The sequence below is a fragment of the Rhinatrema bivittatum genome, chromosome 11 (assembly GCF_901001135.1).
Source record: "Rhinatrema bivittatum chromosome 11, aRhiBiv1.1, whole genome shotgun sequence".
NCBI classification, from domain to species: domain Eukaryota; kingdom Metazoa; phylum Chordata; class Amphibia; order Gymnophiona; family Rhinatrematidae; genus Rhinatrema; species Rhinatrema bivittatum.
In genome coordinates, this window is record NC_042625.1 from 73,100,966 (window position 1) to 73,119,513 (window position 18,548).

At 38.0% G+C, this 18,548-nt stretch overlaps 1 protein-coding gene across 3 annotated transcripts in view; it reads left to right on the top strand.

Moving 5' to 3' along the window:
• Positions 1-18,548, top strand: part of C11H19orf47 (chromosome 11 C19orf47 homolog) — a 45,541-nt gene that overhangs the window by 10,847 nt on the left and 16,146 nt on the right. For all 3 annotated transcript variants that reach the window (XM_029571526.1, XM_029571527.1, XM_029571528.1), the window contains exons 2-5: positions 3,396-3,481; positions 3,761-3,843; positions 5,405-5,492; positions 11,785-11,899. In XM_029571526.1, the coding sequence (XP_029427386.1) occupies positions 3,825-3,843; positions 5,405-5,492; positions 11,785-11,899 (222 nt within the window). In that variant the 5' untranslated portion in view covers positions 3,396-3,481; positions 3,761-3,824. The remainder of the gene's footprint in view (positions 1-3,395; positions 3,482-3,760; positions 3,844-5,404; positions 5,493-11,784; positions 11,900-18,548) is intronic.

Sequence of the window (18,548 nt, forward strand, 5' to 3'; positions counted from 1 at the left end):
ATACTCTGTCTTTAGATATCCGCAATGAGACTATTTTAAAATTCGGAAAGTTGTTTAAAAACTTTTTTTTTCTTTTTAAGCAAGCTTTTAATATTTATAATTTGTTTATATTTGTATTTATGTATTTTTATGTATGTTTCATTGTAATCCACAATGATTATTTTAGAATTGCGGGATATAAGTGTGCTAAATACGTTGATGACAAATAAGGTGGCTGTAGTCAGGCCATGTGATTTATTTTATATAGTACTGGGGAATGGGGGTATTTGGTTTTACTGGCTCTGCACTCTATTTAAACTTGTAGATAATTTTTCTTTATAGTGAGGAGGCAAAGTTGTGACTTCACTTGCTTTTGTCCTGACAGTGTGTTTGGATGGCCAGTGAGTTGCTGGCCCCTTTATACTTTATTTCCATCAGTGTTTGCTTCCCTGTGACACCGACCAGATAGAAGTACCAGGTATTTAGTTCTGTGTCTGAAATAAATTTGCATTATATACCATGAAGAAAAGAATAGGTCTGAAGTGTGGTTTTTTTTTTTTTCCTGTTGGTTTAAAAAAAAGTGTTTGGGGGTTCACCCTTTGAATTATTTTATGTGTAATGTACATAAACACGCGAGGGATAGGAAGATGGGCTTATGTCTTCACCGTGCCTTGTAGTGATGCATTTCTGCTTGTGTTCGCATTCTCTGACACGTCAGAGGTTCTGGTGCTTGAGCAGGGGTGGTGACTGAAATAAAATTGCATTTTAGGGAATGGTGGAGGAATAATGTGGAAACTGTAACCCCCCCCCCCCCAACTCCCAAGAAAATAGAATTTAAAATATTTAAACTTTTAATATTTTACATGTTTGCATATGTAAAACAGTTGTGATGAGAAGATCAAGTTTTTGGATTTTTTTTTTTTAAGCAATTTTAAAGTGTGAGTGCATGTGTGAATTCAGGCAGCCTACCCTGCTTCCTGTGGGTGTTGTATCGTATTGTGTTTACATAATTCTCCAGAACAGTACATGGGGTCCATGTCTGGGTGCTAGGGATGTGCATTCATTTGAAACATTAAGATCCATGGTGTTGGATTCTGATATAGATAACTCCCCCCCCCCCCCAGGTCTTGTTAGTTGACCCGAAGTATCTTAATGTTCCTAAAGATGCAGTACCTGATGAAATAGACCTGCTAGTGTAAGAAGTACAAATGATGATGTGGAAAACCCCACTTACTACTATCTTTAGACTTAAACCTGGACACACAACTCTAAGTACAAGTAGCTCCCAGTTTAAAAGACTCAATTGTCTCATTTTATAGTGCTATTCAGCTGTAAAGAAATCTAAAAAGTCAAGAACTCATTATTCTGTTCCTCCAGGCAGTGATTCACAAACATTGGCTCTTGTTGGCAGGAGACTATTTCAAAGCAGCATGCTATCTGCTTACATATATTGTTGCCACCTTTGTATAGTAAATATATATGTATTCTGGTATAGAGAAATTAAAACATATGGACTTCCTACAGAGAAGCAAGATGACTTAGCAGGAGATGAATATGATAAACATCTTTTATAATCCATATGAAATGCAGCTCCAGACCCTTCATAGACTGCCTGGAGGATCCAGCCATTCTCCCTAAAATGCAGGTTTCTTTTCCCCCTTGGAACATTATCTCCAAAAGTTACTGTCTTGCCCTCCTCAAAGGTCATGACCACATGACCAGACTTGGCATCACAATCAGTCAAGCTTTTTTTTTAAATTTCTTACAGCAGTGTGTTTCAGCCTTTTCAAATCGAGGGCAAACCTACATTAACAAAAATCCTCTACAGAACAGGCAGTGCAGACATGGAGAAGACTCGTGGCCAAAAAGGAGCTGTGTGTGTGTCTTCTGCCTGCAATGGGCTGTAGATAGACTCATAAGCAAGCATCTCTTACCAAATCTTCTACCACTATTAGATTGCTTTTATTTATATATATATATAATATATAATATATACTTTTTGTGCAATTTAAAAACATTTTTAGAACATCTGAAGAAAATATATTCCACTACACCTTTAGTAAAAACAAACATGATTTGTAGGGGCTTCTGCCAGTTATGGCATCTATTACATTGGGTAAATGTGAGTGGATCAACTTCTGAATTTTAGTGAAGGAGTAATTTCAAAATAAGTATTATGAGTTTTTGTTACTAAGGTGTACATGTTTTCTTTAGAAATTAAAAAAAATTAATTGTACAAACTGAAAATTTATATGTGTAAATAAGCACTCTGATAGGTGCCTTGTTTTCTGGCAATGTCAGTTGCCACCTTATTCTCAAACTTTACATTAAGCAAGATATATTATGACATATTATGATATATTAAGAATCCAGTATAAAACCCTCACCCTTCTTCACAAAAAAATAAACAACAACAGAATGGTCTGGCTAAACAACAACATCCAACCATATTTCACACAAAGAAATCTCAGATCCACCAACTCAGGTCTCCTCTCCATCCCAACTCTTAAAAATGCTCACCTCAATACAACACGCAAACGAGCCATTACAATAGCTGGCCCTACCCTCTGGAACTCCCTCCCCCCACAGCTCAGAAACGAACCCTCACCGCAAGTCTTTAAAAAACAGCTCAAAACATGGCTGTTCTTGAAAGCATTCCCTCCTGAACCCCAACATCCTATAATAAACGCTCTTGAAAGCCTTACCGCATAACTTCTACTCTGCATGAACACATAACCCCTCCCCCCTTCTCTATCCTCCCTTTTCCCTGTCCCCCACCCTTCTCGTAACCTCCCTTTTCCCTGTCCCCCACCCTACTCATAACCAAGTCATATTGTACATATTGTATATAGGCTATATGCCATTTCTATATACCCACATCTAATATTTAATTTTAATTTTATTCATATGTTACAATGTTCCTTATATTTATTGTTTAATCAACTGTTCTCTTGTTACAATGTAAAATAGGGCAGTTCCGGCTCTATTCAACCTGTTTTCTGGAAACCGATGTGATATCTCGATCGAATGTCGGTATACAAAAGAAATAAATAAATAAAATAAATAAATATATTATGACATCACATTTAATGACCTATAGTACTATGGAGTGGGAGGGCTGCAGGGGAACGTCATGGGCTGCAGTCTATGATGAGCTCCTGAAGATTACGGTATATGTGGAGATGAAATGAGGAAGTAGGCAGGTTTTTATATTGCCTAATTGTATCAAGCTTCTGAAAATTAATCAGATTTTATACTGTACAGGGATATATTATGACATCATATTTCTCAATATGTAAAACAAATGTCATTAAGTTTTTAAATGTTTTTCTGAACCTGGGTTTACCAGTGATGCAATATCAAAGTAACTTTCATTTAAGAGTCCAATTGTAATTAAACCTTTGTGTTCTATGCAGTTTTTTTCACTGAGATGAATCATTGGCAGAAAAGCAGGATTACTTTTTCACAGTGAAAAGTAACAGCACTGGCATGCTGAGAACAGGTAAGAGCACATTTAGTAAACATAACGCCTATTTATTGCCTTTCTAGGGATCTGATTGGGCATTTCTAAGTGATCCGGAGAGAGAGGATGCTGTGCTCTATGCATCTATTGTCTCACCCAGCTTGGCACTTGTATTCTTGAATGTGAACCAAGGGACAGATATGCTATAGCCATGTATCATCTTATATTGATAATTCTACATAAACGAATTTCTGCTAAAGATGTCTGTCACAATCCTGCTAACATAGTGTCTCACTCAACATAGACTCTCGTTTACAGGCTTCTCACAGAGGTAACATCACACAAGCCCTGCGTGATTAATTTGTAGAGGCTCTTGCCAGTTATGGCATCCGTTACACTGGGTAAGTGTGAGTGGGTTTCAGCTTCTGAATTTTTGTGAAAGGGCCACTAGTTTACCCTTGCTGGGGCTTTTCTTGCTTGAGCATTTCTGTTAAAAAGAAAATTACATAAGAACCCTTACTGTTCACCCTGTGCTGGCAAGAATGAACACGTGCATGTGTCTGGTATGCAAGGTCAGGATGATTCAAGCATCGTTACCCAGAAAAGACTTATGCTTGTGTGTCTATAAACAGATCTTGTCTTCTCTAAAACTACATTTAGCATTAACCATATCAGGACAGGAATAGGTCACTCCCTTAAACTTAAAGAAATCCTGATTTATTATTATATTTTTTTTTTACTTCCAGAGAAAAAAATCTTCCCAAACCATGCTGTTCTTTATGTTGTATTCTTAGAGTACTGTAAATCAGCCTTTAAAGATAGGGGGGAAAATCTGAAACCTAAAAATGTAACAGATATATGCTTAGAGACTGCTTTTGTTTTATGCTCTGGGAAATATGCTTATTGCACTTTTCCTGTAGAGTAGTTGTAGGCAGATAATGGCAATTAGACTGATTAGCTCATCCAATCTTCCCAAGTATAAGAATGCTGAGATGCAATGAGTATCTCTTCTCCATTATAAAAAAAAAAAAAAAGCTTAAATTTAAATGTAAGGAAAACGAAGGAATGAGCGAGTGAGCAAGTTGGTGTGGCTGGACAGACTAGATAGGCAGGGGCCGGATTAAGGCCAACTGATGCCCTAAGCATAGCCTAACAATGCTGCCCTTTCAGCCTTTCAATTGCTTAACTGACAAGACTTTAAGACTCAATAAGTGCTGAAGGTAAAATAAGAAATTAAAAATTCAGCTTTCTTCCAGCCATCCCCCAGGCCAGACCCCACAACTATATTACACTTTTTTTTTAAATTTATTTAACACTAAATAGCAGTAAGCAATATAAGCAAATTATTTACTTATAACTAGGGGGCAACAGTTAAAAAATGCAAATTTTCAGCACTCTGTGGTGCTCCCTTTCCCCTTGTTGCCCTATGCATGTGCTTATTTTGCTTAATACAGGGCTGAGATAGCCATATGGTCTTTTTCTGCCACCATGTGTACAGTACAAGAGGTAATTCCCAGCTAGACTTCCACTGCACACTGGCATCCCCTGCCTGCCCTCCCCCTCCCCCCCACCCGAACTGTGATGGTCGTCTTCCAAAGAAACTGTACTGAATCTGTAGCACTCACATTCTACCAGTAATGCGTCATCTTTGACAGATCTCTTGGCCTACAGCCTTTCATAGGGAAGGATCATTGTATATTTTTCAAACACTTTTTAGCGTCCCAAAAATCTCCTGACTTGGAGATACAGGCATGTTAGCAAGTATGTCAGAAATGACATTAATCAACTGGTGGTATGCTGGTGAATGCTTTGTAATGTGACACCTGCCAACAAGCCTTTAAGTCTTTATTCTCTGACATAGGTTAAGATGTCATCCCCTACCCCCAGCTGACCTTTACCTTGTTTCTTACTCATCATGGAATATCTAGTGCAACATATTCACATTCATCTCTTTTGTTTTAGCAACTTCTGAATGGATTCACTTTTTTAAGGAAGCTGGTATCCCACCAGGGCCAGCCGTGAACTATGCAGTGATGTTTGTGGATAATAGGTAAGAGCAGACTGAGTGTTAGCAGGAAATTTATTATTATTATTTTTTTAAATTTAATAGTATCCAGTTCATTCAGATCTGGTTTACATTGGGCCTGTTTGTTAACAATGCTGAGACCATGTAATATTCTGTTTTGAATGCAAATGTTTGTTAGGGCATCGATTTAAGCCCAAATTATTCTGTAGATCAGACTGCTTGTTTTCCTTTGTGCACCTGCTGTGCAATTCTTGATCTTGCGTTCAACCCCTAAGATAAGGATCTATTGAGTGGTGTTCAGGTTTGGAGGCCTTATCTGGCTTTTTGGGGTAGCGTGACCTCAATTGGCTCCTCACTTCCTGCCACAGCCAGTTTGATTGGATGTTCGGCTTATAAAGCTTATATTCTGGTACCCTTTCATATCTGGCCATCTCTTAATACCTTATGTTACAGGATGTGCACTTTGCTCTTCCCAACATGATTTAGTTTGAATCCCCACTTTCAAAGACATTGTTTACGAGGGCACCTGTGAAATGTCCTTTGCTTTTCTGGTTCCCTGTATTGTGGAACTCTTTACCTCTCACAATTTGATTTGAGAAACAGTATCTTAGATTTAGAAAACTTTTGAAGTCCTTTCTGTTTTGCAAGGCCTTTCCTGTTTGAGTTTCTTATCTTTTCCATAAACTTTTATCCTTTTTATAATTGTTTTTATAATGTATTGTTTATATTTCAAGTCTTATGTTTTAATTAATGTTTTTATGAAGGTTTTTTAGTTTGCTCATCTTGATTTTATTGTAAATCACTTTGATTTTTCTTAAAAGCGATCCATCAAATGCAATTAACTAATTTTTTTCTGTAGTCTAGAAGTTTGAAATAATGTGATATAACATGAAGTCAGCACTGTAATTTAAAAGTTCAGGGGGGAAGAAATGATTGAATATGGTTTTTGGAGCTGAGTGTTGAAGTGACATGGCAGTGAATGTTTGGCTACTGCAGGACCAGTCTGGAAAAATACCGCTCATAATGGTGAAACCTGCTGACCAAAGCAAGCTGCAGTGTTTAAAACAGTTTGAATAATCACCCTCTACTCTTGCCCACAGCACTTGGTTCATGTGTAGTGGAGAAAAAGTGAAAAGCAAGGAATGAGTACTATCTTTCTTTGAAGATCACATGCGCTCCTTTCTAGCTAGTAGGTGTTATTAGGACAATGTGATTACTACATGGGTCGGTATCTGGTTGCTAATAAAATATAATTAGGCTTAGGTAGGTATCTAAATGAAGGTTAGATATATTTGAAGAGAATGGATAAAGTAAAACTGTTTCAGTGCTTATAATCAGTTCTAAACCTACTTTGATTTGGGTGCAAGATATTATGATCGTGCAAGTAATCTTTCAGTTGCCTAAAAACAGCTTTCTCTATTAATTTCCCTAATGATGTCAAATTTGGAAATTGGTCTAAAATTTTCCAAATCCCCAGAACAAGTAATTCCTTTCTTTTAAAATTGGATGAATCACAGTAGCTATAAGAACCTCTGGAAAAGTCTCCGCAGTCAAAGATTAACCAGTTTGGTGGTAATCTTCAAAAAATTATTACAGAGAAACCCCAAAACCCACATTGGGCAAAGGGTAACTTGGAGTGGGGGTAGGAGAGCATCAGCAGATGCATTTGGGCTAGAGCTGAATGTGGAAGTGAATAGGGAAAGTGTTGTGGCTCATCTAACAGCACAATGAAAAAACTCGCAAAAAATTAAACCACCACCTATAAAATCTAAAGCAGGTGTGGGAGGAAGAAAAGGACGTCAAGGAAAATGGAGAGGGAGGTAGAGAGGAGCACGAGGAAAGACAGATGGAAACATTACTGCTAACACCACCTCTTTTGTTAAAATTTGATTTTCACTTTATTTAAAATCTTTTCTATACCGTCGTTAAGTTTATATACCATCACAACGGTTTACATACAGGCACATAAATTAAAATTGTTTAAATGTGTACGGTAGTACATTCTAAGAAGTGCCAATAGATACGGTTACATCGGGTCGTGAAAACTTTTTATTTGTTGAATGAGGTAAATCTTGACCATATGTACATGTAAGTTACTTACTTACAGGTATAATTCTCGTGCTGTTTAATTCTATTAAGTTAGCCGTGAGATAAACTAGTAAGTTACTACAATGCACACGTTGAGAACAGTGCTGTGTGCTGGTGATCTTCTGCCTGATCCTGCATACTTTCTAGTCTCCTTTCTCTTTGTAAAAAGCTTGTTTAAAAAGCCAGGTTTTTAAACTCTTTTTGAAGGTTTTGAGGTCTTTTTGTAATCTGACCTCTAGTGGCATTGTGTTCCACAGTGTAGGGCCTGCTAATGATAATGCCCTTTCTCTAACTTGGGTTAGTCACGCTGTCCTAACTGAAGGAATGGTTAGGAGTACTACTTTGGCTGATCTCAGGTTTCTGTGTGGGACATGTCCCCGTAGAGCTGTGTTCAGCCAGTCTGCCTTTTCGTCGTGTATTAGTTTATGTATTGTACATAGGGTTATGTATTGTATTCTGTGTTCTATTGGTAACCAGTGTAACTCTGCTAGAGTTTTAGTGATATGGTCCCTCCTTCTTTTACCAGTCAATATTCTTGCTGCAGAGTTTTGTAGTATTTGAAGTGGTCTTAACGTTGTGTGTGGGAGTCCTAGTAAGAGGGCATTACAGTAGTCAGTGCTAGAGAATATTAGTGCCTGGAGCACTGTTCGAAAATTTACAGGTGTTAGTAAGGAGTTTAGTTTTCTGAGAATCATGAGTTTTGCGTAACCTTCTTTTACTTTTAGTGATATGTGCTGTTTTAAACTGAGTTCTGTGTCCATTATTATTCCGAGGTTCCATACCTTTTCGGCTAGTTCAATTTTCTGGTTGTTTTTGAGTATAATTGTGGTTTGGATGACCTCAATGTTTTTCTGTACTAAGTAGAAATTCTGTTTTCTCGATGTTAATAATAACTAGTTCCATTTGGTTTAACAGCTGTTTGATAATATCTAGGTACATATTAGCTAGATTTAATGTTTTCTCAATTGTATCATCAATTGGTAGAATTAGTTGAATGTCATCTGCATATATGTAGTGTGTAATTCCCAGTCCTGCTAATAGATGGCATAGAGGCAGCATGTAAATGTAAGAGAGTTGTGGACAAGGCTGATCCTTGCAGTACTCCTGTTTCAAGATTAAATTTGTCTGATATTACGTCTTTTATCTGAACTTGAAAGAATCTATGGTTTAGATATGAACTGAACCATTTTATTGTTTTGCTGTGTAATCCTATTTCTTTTAGTCTTTTTAATAGTATTTTGTGATTTACTGTATCGAAGGCTGCTGATAAGTCTAGCATTATAAGAATGTAATGTTTTCCGCTGTCGAATCCTCTTAGAATATTGTCAGTTAGTGAGAACAGCAATGTCTCTGTGCTATAGTGTTTGCAAAAACCATGCTGCCACGGATACAGTATATTGTTATTGTCTAAGTGTTCCGCTAGTTGTTTCTGTACGGTTTTTTCTATTAATTTAGCTATTAAGGGTAGATTTGAGACTGGGCGATAGTTGCTCAGAATAAGGGGATCACTGGTTTTTTTTTCTTTATAATTGCTTCTTTCAATATATCTGGCACTGTATCTTCTTCTAAGGATAGGTTTATTATTTTAGCTAATATTGGGGAGACAGTGTTAGCTGCTTTTTTTATGTCAAAGTTGGTAGTGAGTCAATTATATGTGGCGCCGGGTTTAAGTTTTTTAGTATGGATTCTACTTCCAGGTCTGATATTTCATTAAATGAAGACCATTGTGTTACATCTCTTTTTTACATTTTAATTTCTTGCTTGGTGGTATTTGGAATTTTGACACTGAAGAATTTTGCTATTTCATTGCATCTTTGTTCTGGCAGGTTTTGAAGTGATTCTGCTTTATGATTGGTGAGATTTGATACTATGGTGAATAAGGTTCTTGGATTATTAGCAAACTTTTCTATTTTATTGCTGTAATATATATATATATATATATATATTTTTTTTTTTTTTTTTTTTTTTCGTCAAAGATTGTTTGTAAAATGCTAGGTGTTTTCTAAATTTAGTTAGTGTTTTGGTTGTTTTGTACTTTCTCCATTCTTTTTCTTTTTTTCTGAGGTTTCTCTTTGCATCTTTTATCTTTTCGTTGTGCCAAGGATTATTTTGTTTTGTTTCTTTGTTACGTATTAATTTGATGGGGTTTATTTCATCTGCTATTTTGCTGGTTGTGTCTAACCATGCTTCCGTTGCGGAACTGCAGTCTTTGTAATCAAGATCTGTACTTTTTTTCTTCTAGTTTGTCTTTTAGCTATTCTATATTGTACGGTGGTTGATACTTGGATTCTGTAGGTTTTAAGTTATGTTTTATTTGTGGTTCAAGAAATTCGATGTTGGACTAGATGAGGAAGTGGTCTGACCAAGGAATTTGAGTGTAATCGGTTTTAACATGTTCTGAACAGTTGTGGTTGATGAAAGTTAGATCAAGAGAGTGTCCTGCTTTGTGTGTTGATTTGTCAGTTATTAGTAAGAATCCTAGTGCTGTCATTGTGTCCATAAGAGTCTGGCAGGTATTTGATAAAGGTTGAACATCCATGTGAAGGTTAAAATCTCCTAACACTATGATAGGTTTAGAGATATTTAAGTGTGTTAGGAACTCAATTAGCAGGGAGATGTTTAGTTCAAGGAGGCTTAGTGGACAGTAAATAAGGCATATTTGTAGACTGTCTCGAAAATTGCAATTTTGTGATTTATTGGGGGTGTTATTGGAATTATTTTACATTTGAAGGCTTTTTCAATAATAGTAGTAGTCCGCCCCCCTCTTTTATTTATTCTGGGAATTGAAAGAACATCATAATTTCTATGTGCTATTTGATTTTTTAGAACTGTATTTAGATTTTTTTTTAACCATGATTCAGTAATTGCAGTGAAGTTTGGTTTATTGTCATATAGTAGGTCTGTGACTATTGGAAACATTTTTGTGATTGAGTGTGCGTTTACTAGAAAGAATGTTATCATTAGTAGATTGTTTATGGATGTGTTTTTTATGTTCCTTTTTATCAGTACAAGGTTACTTTGGATTATTTTTTTAGATTCTTTAGTTATGTAGCTTGCTCTGTTTCTCTTTAAATATTCTTCCCCATATTTACCTTTATTTAGGCAGACTTTTATTGATTGTGTCGGGTCTTCTTTTACCTTGTCCATGTTTCTTGTTGTCCAGATTCACAATGTGGTTTCATGTAAGGTATTAGGCAGACAGGATCAGTGCTGGAAATTTTACTTCATCTCTGATCAGGAGTAAAGTTTTCACTGCTACGAAAACCTGGATTAGGCCAGCACAACTCTCTGCATTTGGGGGTAATGCTTAATGCCCTCATTTGCATGAGATTTTCAATGTGAGGGCGCTAAGCAAGATGCACATTTTGTGCATGTAAAACTCCTTACTGCATCAGCAATAAGATTTATGGGCACACAATACATGCACAACTACAGATAAAACTGCGTTCTGCTGAAAGCACCTTTTTGCATCAGCCAGTCTGGACAGTTTGACTGATTCAGACAAGCAGTTTTGCATAGCCTCTTCATCCAGTAATGTAGTCTTCACAATGGGGTTCAGGTTGCTTATTCAGTAAACGCTCCACTGCAACCCTCAACTTGGGACTCCCCATATGTTGTGGCTAATTCAGCCCTGTTTTTCAACAGAGAAAGGACGTTTGCTTACCGTAATCGGTGTTCTCTGTAGACAGCAAGTTGAATTAGCCATGCTTGTTACCCACCTGCCTCTCTACAGAGTCAACTACCTAGCTAGAATTAGCTCTAAAATCGACTGAGGAAACTCACGAGGCCACGCATGTTTGGGAATTTCCGCACATGGTCAAGAGAGCGAAAAGCTCCATGAGGTTGGAGAGAAGGGTCTGTTTGGTGCCGCTGAACGTCACCCGCGTGTCATGGCTAATTCATCCTGCTGTTTATGATAAGCAAATTTGTTTTCCTCTGTCCTTCATTTCTCTCAGAACCAAGGTATATGTTTAAACAAAATTCCTCATGGTTGCTCATGATGTCACTTGGACATGAAAGGGTAAGGAAATGGTAATTTTAAAGAATGTCCTGATGTGGAGGTTGTCAGGACGCTGCCCTGGCATAGCGTTCATCAGATTACAGATTCAAAGCAGAGGTTTTGCTTTTAAGATTAGCATACAAGTCAGGATGGAACAGCACTGGTTTCAGGCCCTGGCAATAGACTTTTCAACATGGTGATACTTCTTATTATTTTTCCCCTCTGGAGGATTCAGAAGAATATGCTGATGGACCTAAACAAGGAGATCATGAACGAGCTGGGGATTACAGTTGTGGGAGATATCATTGCCATCCTCAAACACGCGAAGGTTGTGCACAGACAGGTGAGACTGATTTTGAGGTTTTCTGTATGCATTTTTTTAATTTATATTTTTGGTATGCTAGAAGTTCATGGTTCCTGGCGAAAAACTATTTTTTTTGTAGACTGTGAAATGTATTGAACTGGCATTATACAGAGAGCATATGGTACATGAACTTCCAAGATCACAGAAAATCCATTCGTACGGTGGTGTGGCCTTAAAAGCTGATTGACATTTTTTAAACTAAATGCAATGCACCTGAATTTCATACCAGGTATTTGGAATAAATAGAAAAGACCAATAAAACAAGCAATCTTACCATAGTAAAGGTTTTATTGTCCTATAGCGGAAGCCAGCTCTGAACCATGGTCATAAAATCCCCTCCAAATCAGTTGGATTGATCAGTGTAAGCTTGCAGCTGGGAAAAATCTCCTTTTGTAAAAGTGTGTGTTCCTGACAGTCTTTTTTTTTCTCATTTTGCTGAACTTATGCCTGAGTAATGACTTTGGAGCCTTGAAATAATGAACAGGTTAAGCATGTACTGTAGCATTCTATTCAGGGAAGACTTATCGTAATGCTTACTTTAGTAACTGCCCGGGGAGGATCCCTATTGGGAAAAGTACATAAGAACATGAGGTGTCATGTTGGGTCAAACCAAGGGTCCATTTAATCCAGCATTCTGTCTTGGATGGTGAATAGTCCAGCTGTCCAGGAAATACTTGGCAGATTCCAAAATAAATTCATTTCTTATTGTCCACTCACATGGATAAGCTTTGGCTTTCCTCAGGTATATCTGGCCAATAATTGATTATGGACTTTTCTTCCAGAAACTTGTCCAAACCAGTTTTAAACTCTGCTATGCTAGCTTCCTTGGCCGCATCCTCTGGTAACAAATTCCATAGCTTAATTGTGTGTTGAGTGATAAAATACGTTCTTAGTTTGTTTTAAATGTTAGTTTCATGGAGTGTTCCCTAGTCCTTGACTATTTTGAAAGAGTAAATTTAGGGGCCTGTAGTTATGTTGCACCCCACTCACAATTTATAAACTTTTATCATATCCCATCTCTTCTCCAAGATGAAACGCTGTAACCTGTTTAGCGTCTCTTCATGATGGGAGCAGTTCATTCCTTTTATTTTTGTTGCCCTTCTCTGTATCTTTTTTTCCTCTCAATATCTTTGTTTATTACAACATATATATCCAAATACAGAACACCAACTATTACAAAAACTTTCAACCACTCCTTCCCCATCCCATTCAACAAATATTACCATTGAAACAATTTATAAATACATGCACTTGGTGTCACAGATGTGAGCCCTTGGGCTGTGGCGAAGTTGGCGCAGCCTAGCAAGCTAACCTACTAGGCCATGCCAACAACAGGTGGACTCGCTTTTACTGTGACTAGTACTGGGCTTTATCTATACCAGCCCCGTTCCCCGCAGGTTGAATCCTTCGGCTCCAGGGGCCAGCAGGTCTTAGGCGAGGATCCTGGAGGAAGTCATGCAGTGGTCAGGGGAGACAGCAAACAGACAGTATCAGGTTCCAGGCCAGGGCAGGTGACGGTCAAGAGTGTTCTGTGTCTAAGCCTGGGGTCAGAACCAAGAATCAGAGACGGACAGACTAAACTAAGACAAGACTCTGAGGGACCAGGAGGGCAAGGCAGGACTAGGTAATAGCAAGACAGGGCAACAGGTAGGCAAGGAGAGCACACAGATATGACTATAAAGGATTCAGAGTTTGAGACCGGTTGCAATCAAACCTTATTCGATCAGCAGTATCTTAAGAAATTGCAGTGATATTCATAATACAGGCAGTTCCTGTAACATTATTGGTTTAAAAAAAAAAAAAGTCAAATACACATCCCATCCATCCTCTAACTGCTAAGTTTCCTGTAAAAGAACATCTACATTCTGCTTCTTAAGATGAATAAAGATTTGTAATACATTGCTCTTTGGTTACGTTTTAAACGTTTTATTGAACCAAGCTAAAAATACAAATAGAATAAAATACAGAAACAACCGTAATCTGGAGCATTATGCAAAAACTGCACAAACACTATCTTTAGACATTCTTTTCTCTGACAATTCTAAATGAAACAAAACTAACCCAAGAAATCAAGAAAATACCCCTTCTCTAAAATTTAACAAATCTAATAGTGGGACCATATCTATCTATAAAACAAAAAATACAAATCAAACAAATAGCCATTGCAGAAAGCTGAGCATAATAACTACACTGAAATTCAGTACATAATTTCCTAATGCACAAGCTAATTTTTTTTTTCACTCCCAATGCAGAAAGCTAATATGCTAATATATCTGAAATTAAAAACTGCACAGACTGGAAAATGTGTGCTTAGCACAGGATCCACCAAGATCCTTCCATCTTCCAAATGTTTACTTTCCCAATTCCACATCGCTGACCAGCAAGAAAAGTGGCAGAAACCAGCAGGCTCTCTGATCTTGGGGAGGTGGTGGGGTTGGGAAGTGCCCCTTACTCCCCCCCCTTTTCCGGGATCATTGGCTCATCCCAAACTGGCTGCAAATAACACATGTTTCAGGAGTTTTCAGACAGCTTTTGTTGCTCGCTTTCTAGATATCAGACTTCCCTCTCTGAAAGCTAAGTATGCCATGGTTTCAAACTTCACAGTTTCTTTTTTACTTCTATAAACTTGTTTCTTTTGAACATCCAGAGAATAATCAGAAAAGAGAGCCATCTTTGCCAAGTTATAATATAGCTGCCCTTTTTCTTCCTTGCAAGATTCATAAACTTCACTTTATCTTAAAAACTGAGGATTCTGACCATAATTACCTTTGGTTGAGCCCCAGATGATGGTGCTTTTGCTGGGATTCTGTGATCTCTTTCCACTATCAATTTATTATAGACTTTGTGGTCTCCAAAGACATTTTTACCCACTCAAGGTCAAACATTTCCATTTCTGAATCTGCCACTTCTTGGCATGCCCATAATTTTGAGGTTATTCCTCCTTGATCTATTTTCTAAATCATCTAACTTGGCAGCTTGCAGTTCCAATTGTCTTAGGAATTTTTAAGTTAACTTTTCCATGTTGGTAACTTATCTTCTACAGAACTGACTTTCTCAGCAACTCCCATTCTTACTGTAATTCTTGATATCTTATCTTGTAAATAATATATCTGCTGTTAAGCTGTCTATTTTTCTTCTAACTTCTTTTGACAATATCTTGTAGACAAGATCAAATTTCTCCACCCTGCTCGGCCAGCTCTGCATTGCCTTTTCCTTAGCAGGACAAGATGGCAATACTACCTCTTCCAGCTTAGTGTTTGCCATTTTTGCAAGCATATTTCTACGGGGCTTCCAGAAGTGCAGACTTCTTCACCTGTACTTTGGGGACTCATCCCCCTGTCTCCCCAATTGGATATGCATCATGTAACCAATAATTTTATTCTTAGCAATAACTTTCACCATTTAACCCAGCACTGATAGAGGACTCACTGGTCTACAGTAAATCTGGCCACCCCTAAAGCTGTTTTTGAAAATTGACACATTGGCTACCCTCCAGTCCTGAGGTACAGAGGTAGATTGGAATGGTAATTTATTGATTACCTGTAGCAGGTCTGCAGTTTTATATTTGAGTTCCTTTATAACATTGAGATGAATACATCTGGTCCTGGTGACTTGTTACTGTTTAGTGTTGTCAGTTGCTCCAGCCTCTCTTTGAGATCCATATTTGTTTCAGTTCTTTCTGATTCATCCCCTACAAAGAGTGATTCTGGTATGGCTATGATTTTTTTTTTTTACTTCTAAAGTTTCAAATTTGGTTGCAAATTTTCCATATGTTCTGCTTTGGTACCTTGATATGCCTTTATTCCCTTCTTCAGGCTAGGAATTGTTTGATTATGTGTCCGCCATTGAAGTGAAGGGATGTATTTTCATTGTCAACCTTTCCTTTTGTCCATTGAACATATGTAATGTTTCTGTTCCGAAAGCCTCCAGAGAGAGTGCTGCTCCCTTTCTGATGACAACCATTAATCTCTCTCTGTCTGAAAGTGTGATCCCCTCTTCCTTAAAAAGGGCCTCTATTAGATTCCTCTTGAAGAAAGATGGTTTGAACCCCCTTGATTTGTTAAACTATAGGACAATCTCTTTGGCTTTTTTTTTTTTACCCAAGTTGCTTGAACTGGTAGTATTACATTAACTGATTTTGAATGTCAGATTCTTGACCTTTGTCAGTTCAGCTTCAGAAGAGCTCTAAGCACAGAAACCCTTTTGGTTTCCTTGGTTGACACCTTCAGAAGGGGGTTTTGACAGTGGGAACAGCTAAATCCTTGTTTTGTTGGATATATCAGTGTTTGACACGTTGGACCACATCTTTACCGTTCAACAGAATGGAGTGTCTCAGGTGTACCGCTTTCTTGGTTCCGCTCTTATTTGACTAATTATCTTTTGCTGAGTATTGGTCAGTGTCATTTTCAATGATCTATTTCGACTGATGTCTTGTAAGGCTCCATGCTTTCTGCAATACTTTTAAATATCTATATCACACCAATTTGCAAAATTCTAGCAGGCTTCTTCAAAGGATATCGGGTGTACGCAGACAATATTCAATTCTTTATCTGTGTACAACCCACTTGGCAAGACATAGTCGTTATTTGTCACTATTCTTCCAAAATCCATTACCATTGACAATTTTGCATGTCCAATCCTATCCCTGTGTTTAAAACTTAGGTTTTTGGATGGATTTGCATTTTATCGTGTAAACTGCACATGAACATTGTTATTCTCTAAGCTCTGTGTTGTACAAGACCTGAAGGTCCTGTTAGAATGTCATGACTTCCGCACAATAATTCCAAGCGTCCATTTTTAACTTTTCTAGATGCTCTGTAAGTGAACCTTCTAAACCGCACATAAAGGGCCCTGCAATTATTGCAAAACACAGCTGCTCACTTTTCAGGGGAGAATCATAGAGATCACATCACACCTGTCCTGAGCAACCTTTATTCGCTTAATATTCAAAATAGTGTTATTTATAAAGTGGCAATGATGGCACATAAATTACTAAAGCTAGACTCCCTGTCTTGGGCTAATGCCTTGAGGGTTTACAACCCAACACATTCTCTCACGTCATCACAAAGAGGCCTTTTGATTATTCCCTCTCCCGAGTAAGCTAGACTGGTGATGACAAGAGTGTGCACTCTTTGATTGCGATTCTCATTCATTGGAATTCTCTTTCTAAGGCTTTGTGACTTAGAGTGCACAAAAATATTTAAGGCAATGTTAAAAACATTTCTGTTCTGGCAAGCTTATTGCTGAGTTCATGTGTCATATTGGTATTTGTGTTATTTTAGCAGCATCTATGTAATCTTTCATACTTGTGCTAATTTAACTTTTGTTCTTTTTAAGTATGCTGTTATGTATTTTATTGGGTTCTTGTTTATTGCTTAGGGCCTTGGTGTAAGCAATTCATAAAAAAAAAAAAAATCTTTCACAGTAAAGACCAAAGCAAATAATTTTTTTTCTATTATGGTCTTATCCTCCCTCATTTACTTGAAAAAGCTTTTTATGATTAGTTATTGCCCCCTTGAGTCATTCCTCAAATTCTCTTGACCTGCTTTATTAAGGTTTTACATCTAACTTGCCAGTGCTTATGTACCTTTTCTAATTTCTGTTAGGTCTTGCTTTCCAGTTTTAAAGGATGCCCTTTTGACATTTAATGGCCTCTTTCACAGCACCATTTAGACATTGTGGAAGATGTTGGTTTTGAACTCTAATTTAGGGAATGCATTTTATTTGGGCTTCCAAAATTGTACTTTTTACAGTCCCACATGCCTCCTGCAGACTTTTAACCCTTGCAATGGCTCCTTTTAATTTCTAACTACTCCCCTCATTTTCATAGTTTCCCTTTTAAAGTCATAGAGAACATAGAAATGACCGCAGAAAAGGACCACATGAAGAGATCCAAGATGGCTCGCTAGAGAGAAGCTGTGCTGAGTCTCTCTCCTCTCACTTACCTCATTACGATTTCCAAATGCCTCACTCGGGGCGCAAGCAGAGGGCCTGCGAAGGGCTGAATTCGGAAGCCTTGTCGACGGGCCAGATAAGAGGGCCGATGGATGCGCACATTACAAGAAGGAATGGAGAGCCGGGGGAGGAATCGCAGGAGGAACACCGAAGAGACGCGTTGGCAGCCAGCGCCCTCCATGATTCGATAACATCGCTATCACTGGCTGAAAGGACTACCCCTGAGAACCCAGCGGCGAGTAGAACTGCTAACCTGACCCGGATGGAATTGTTCCCGGATGATGCCAGGGAGGGGGTCTTGCGAAGGTCTGAGGAAGAGCCGGCCAGAGCGATTCAACCAGGAGCCCTCTGGTCCGAAGGTGGAGAAACACATGAAGGAGAATTGCAGTCTCTGGAGGAGCTGGTCTCATGGCACAGCGGAGGAGACTTAGAGGAAGGAGATTTGCAGGAATATGAAGTAACATTAACACCTCTGGTAAGACCTGAAGTATTTACATTGGAGGCAATTTGGTTAGCTGTTGAGGCACTGAATAAAAATATGACTGTACAGATTAGCCCAACAGTAAAGAAAGTGGGACAGTTACAAAAGCAAGTAAATAAATTAAAAGAAGCAAACCGGAGCTAAACAGGAAATAGATGTTTTGAAGCTGGAGACGGGAGATATGAAAAAATA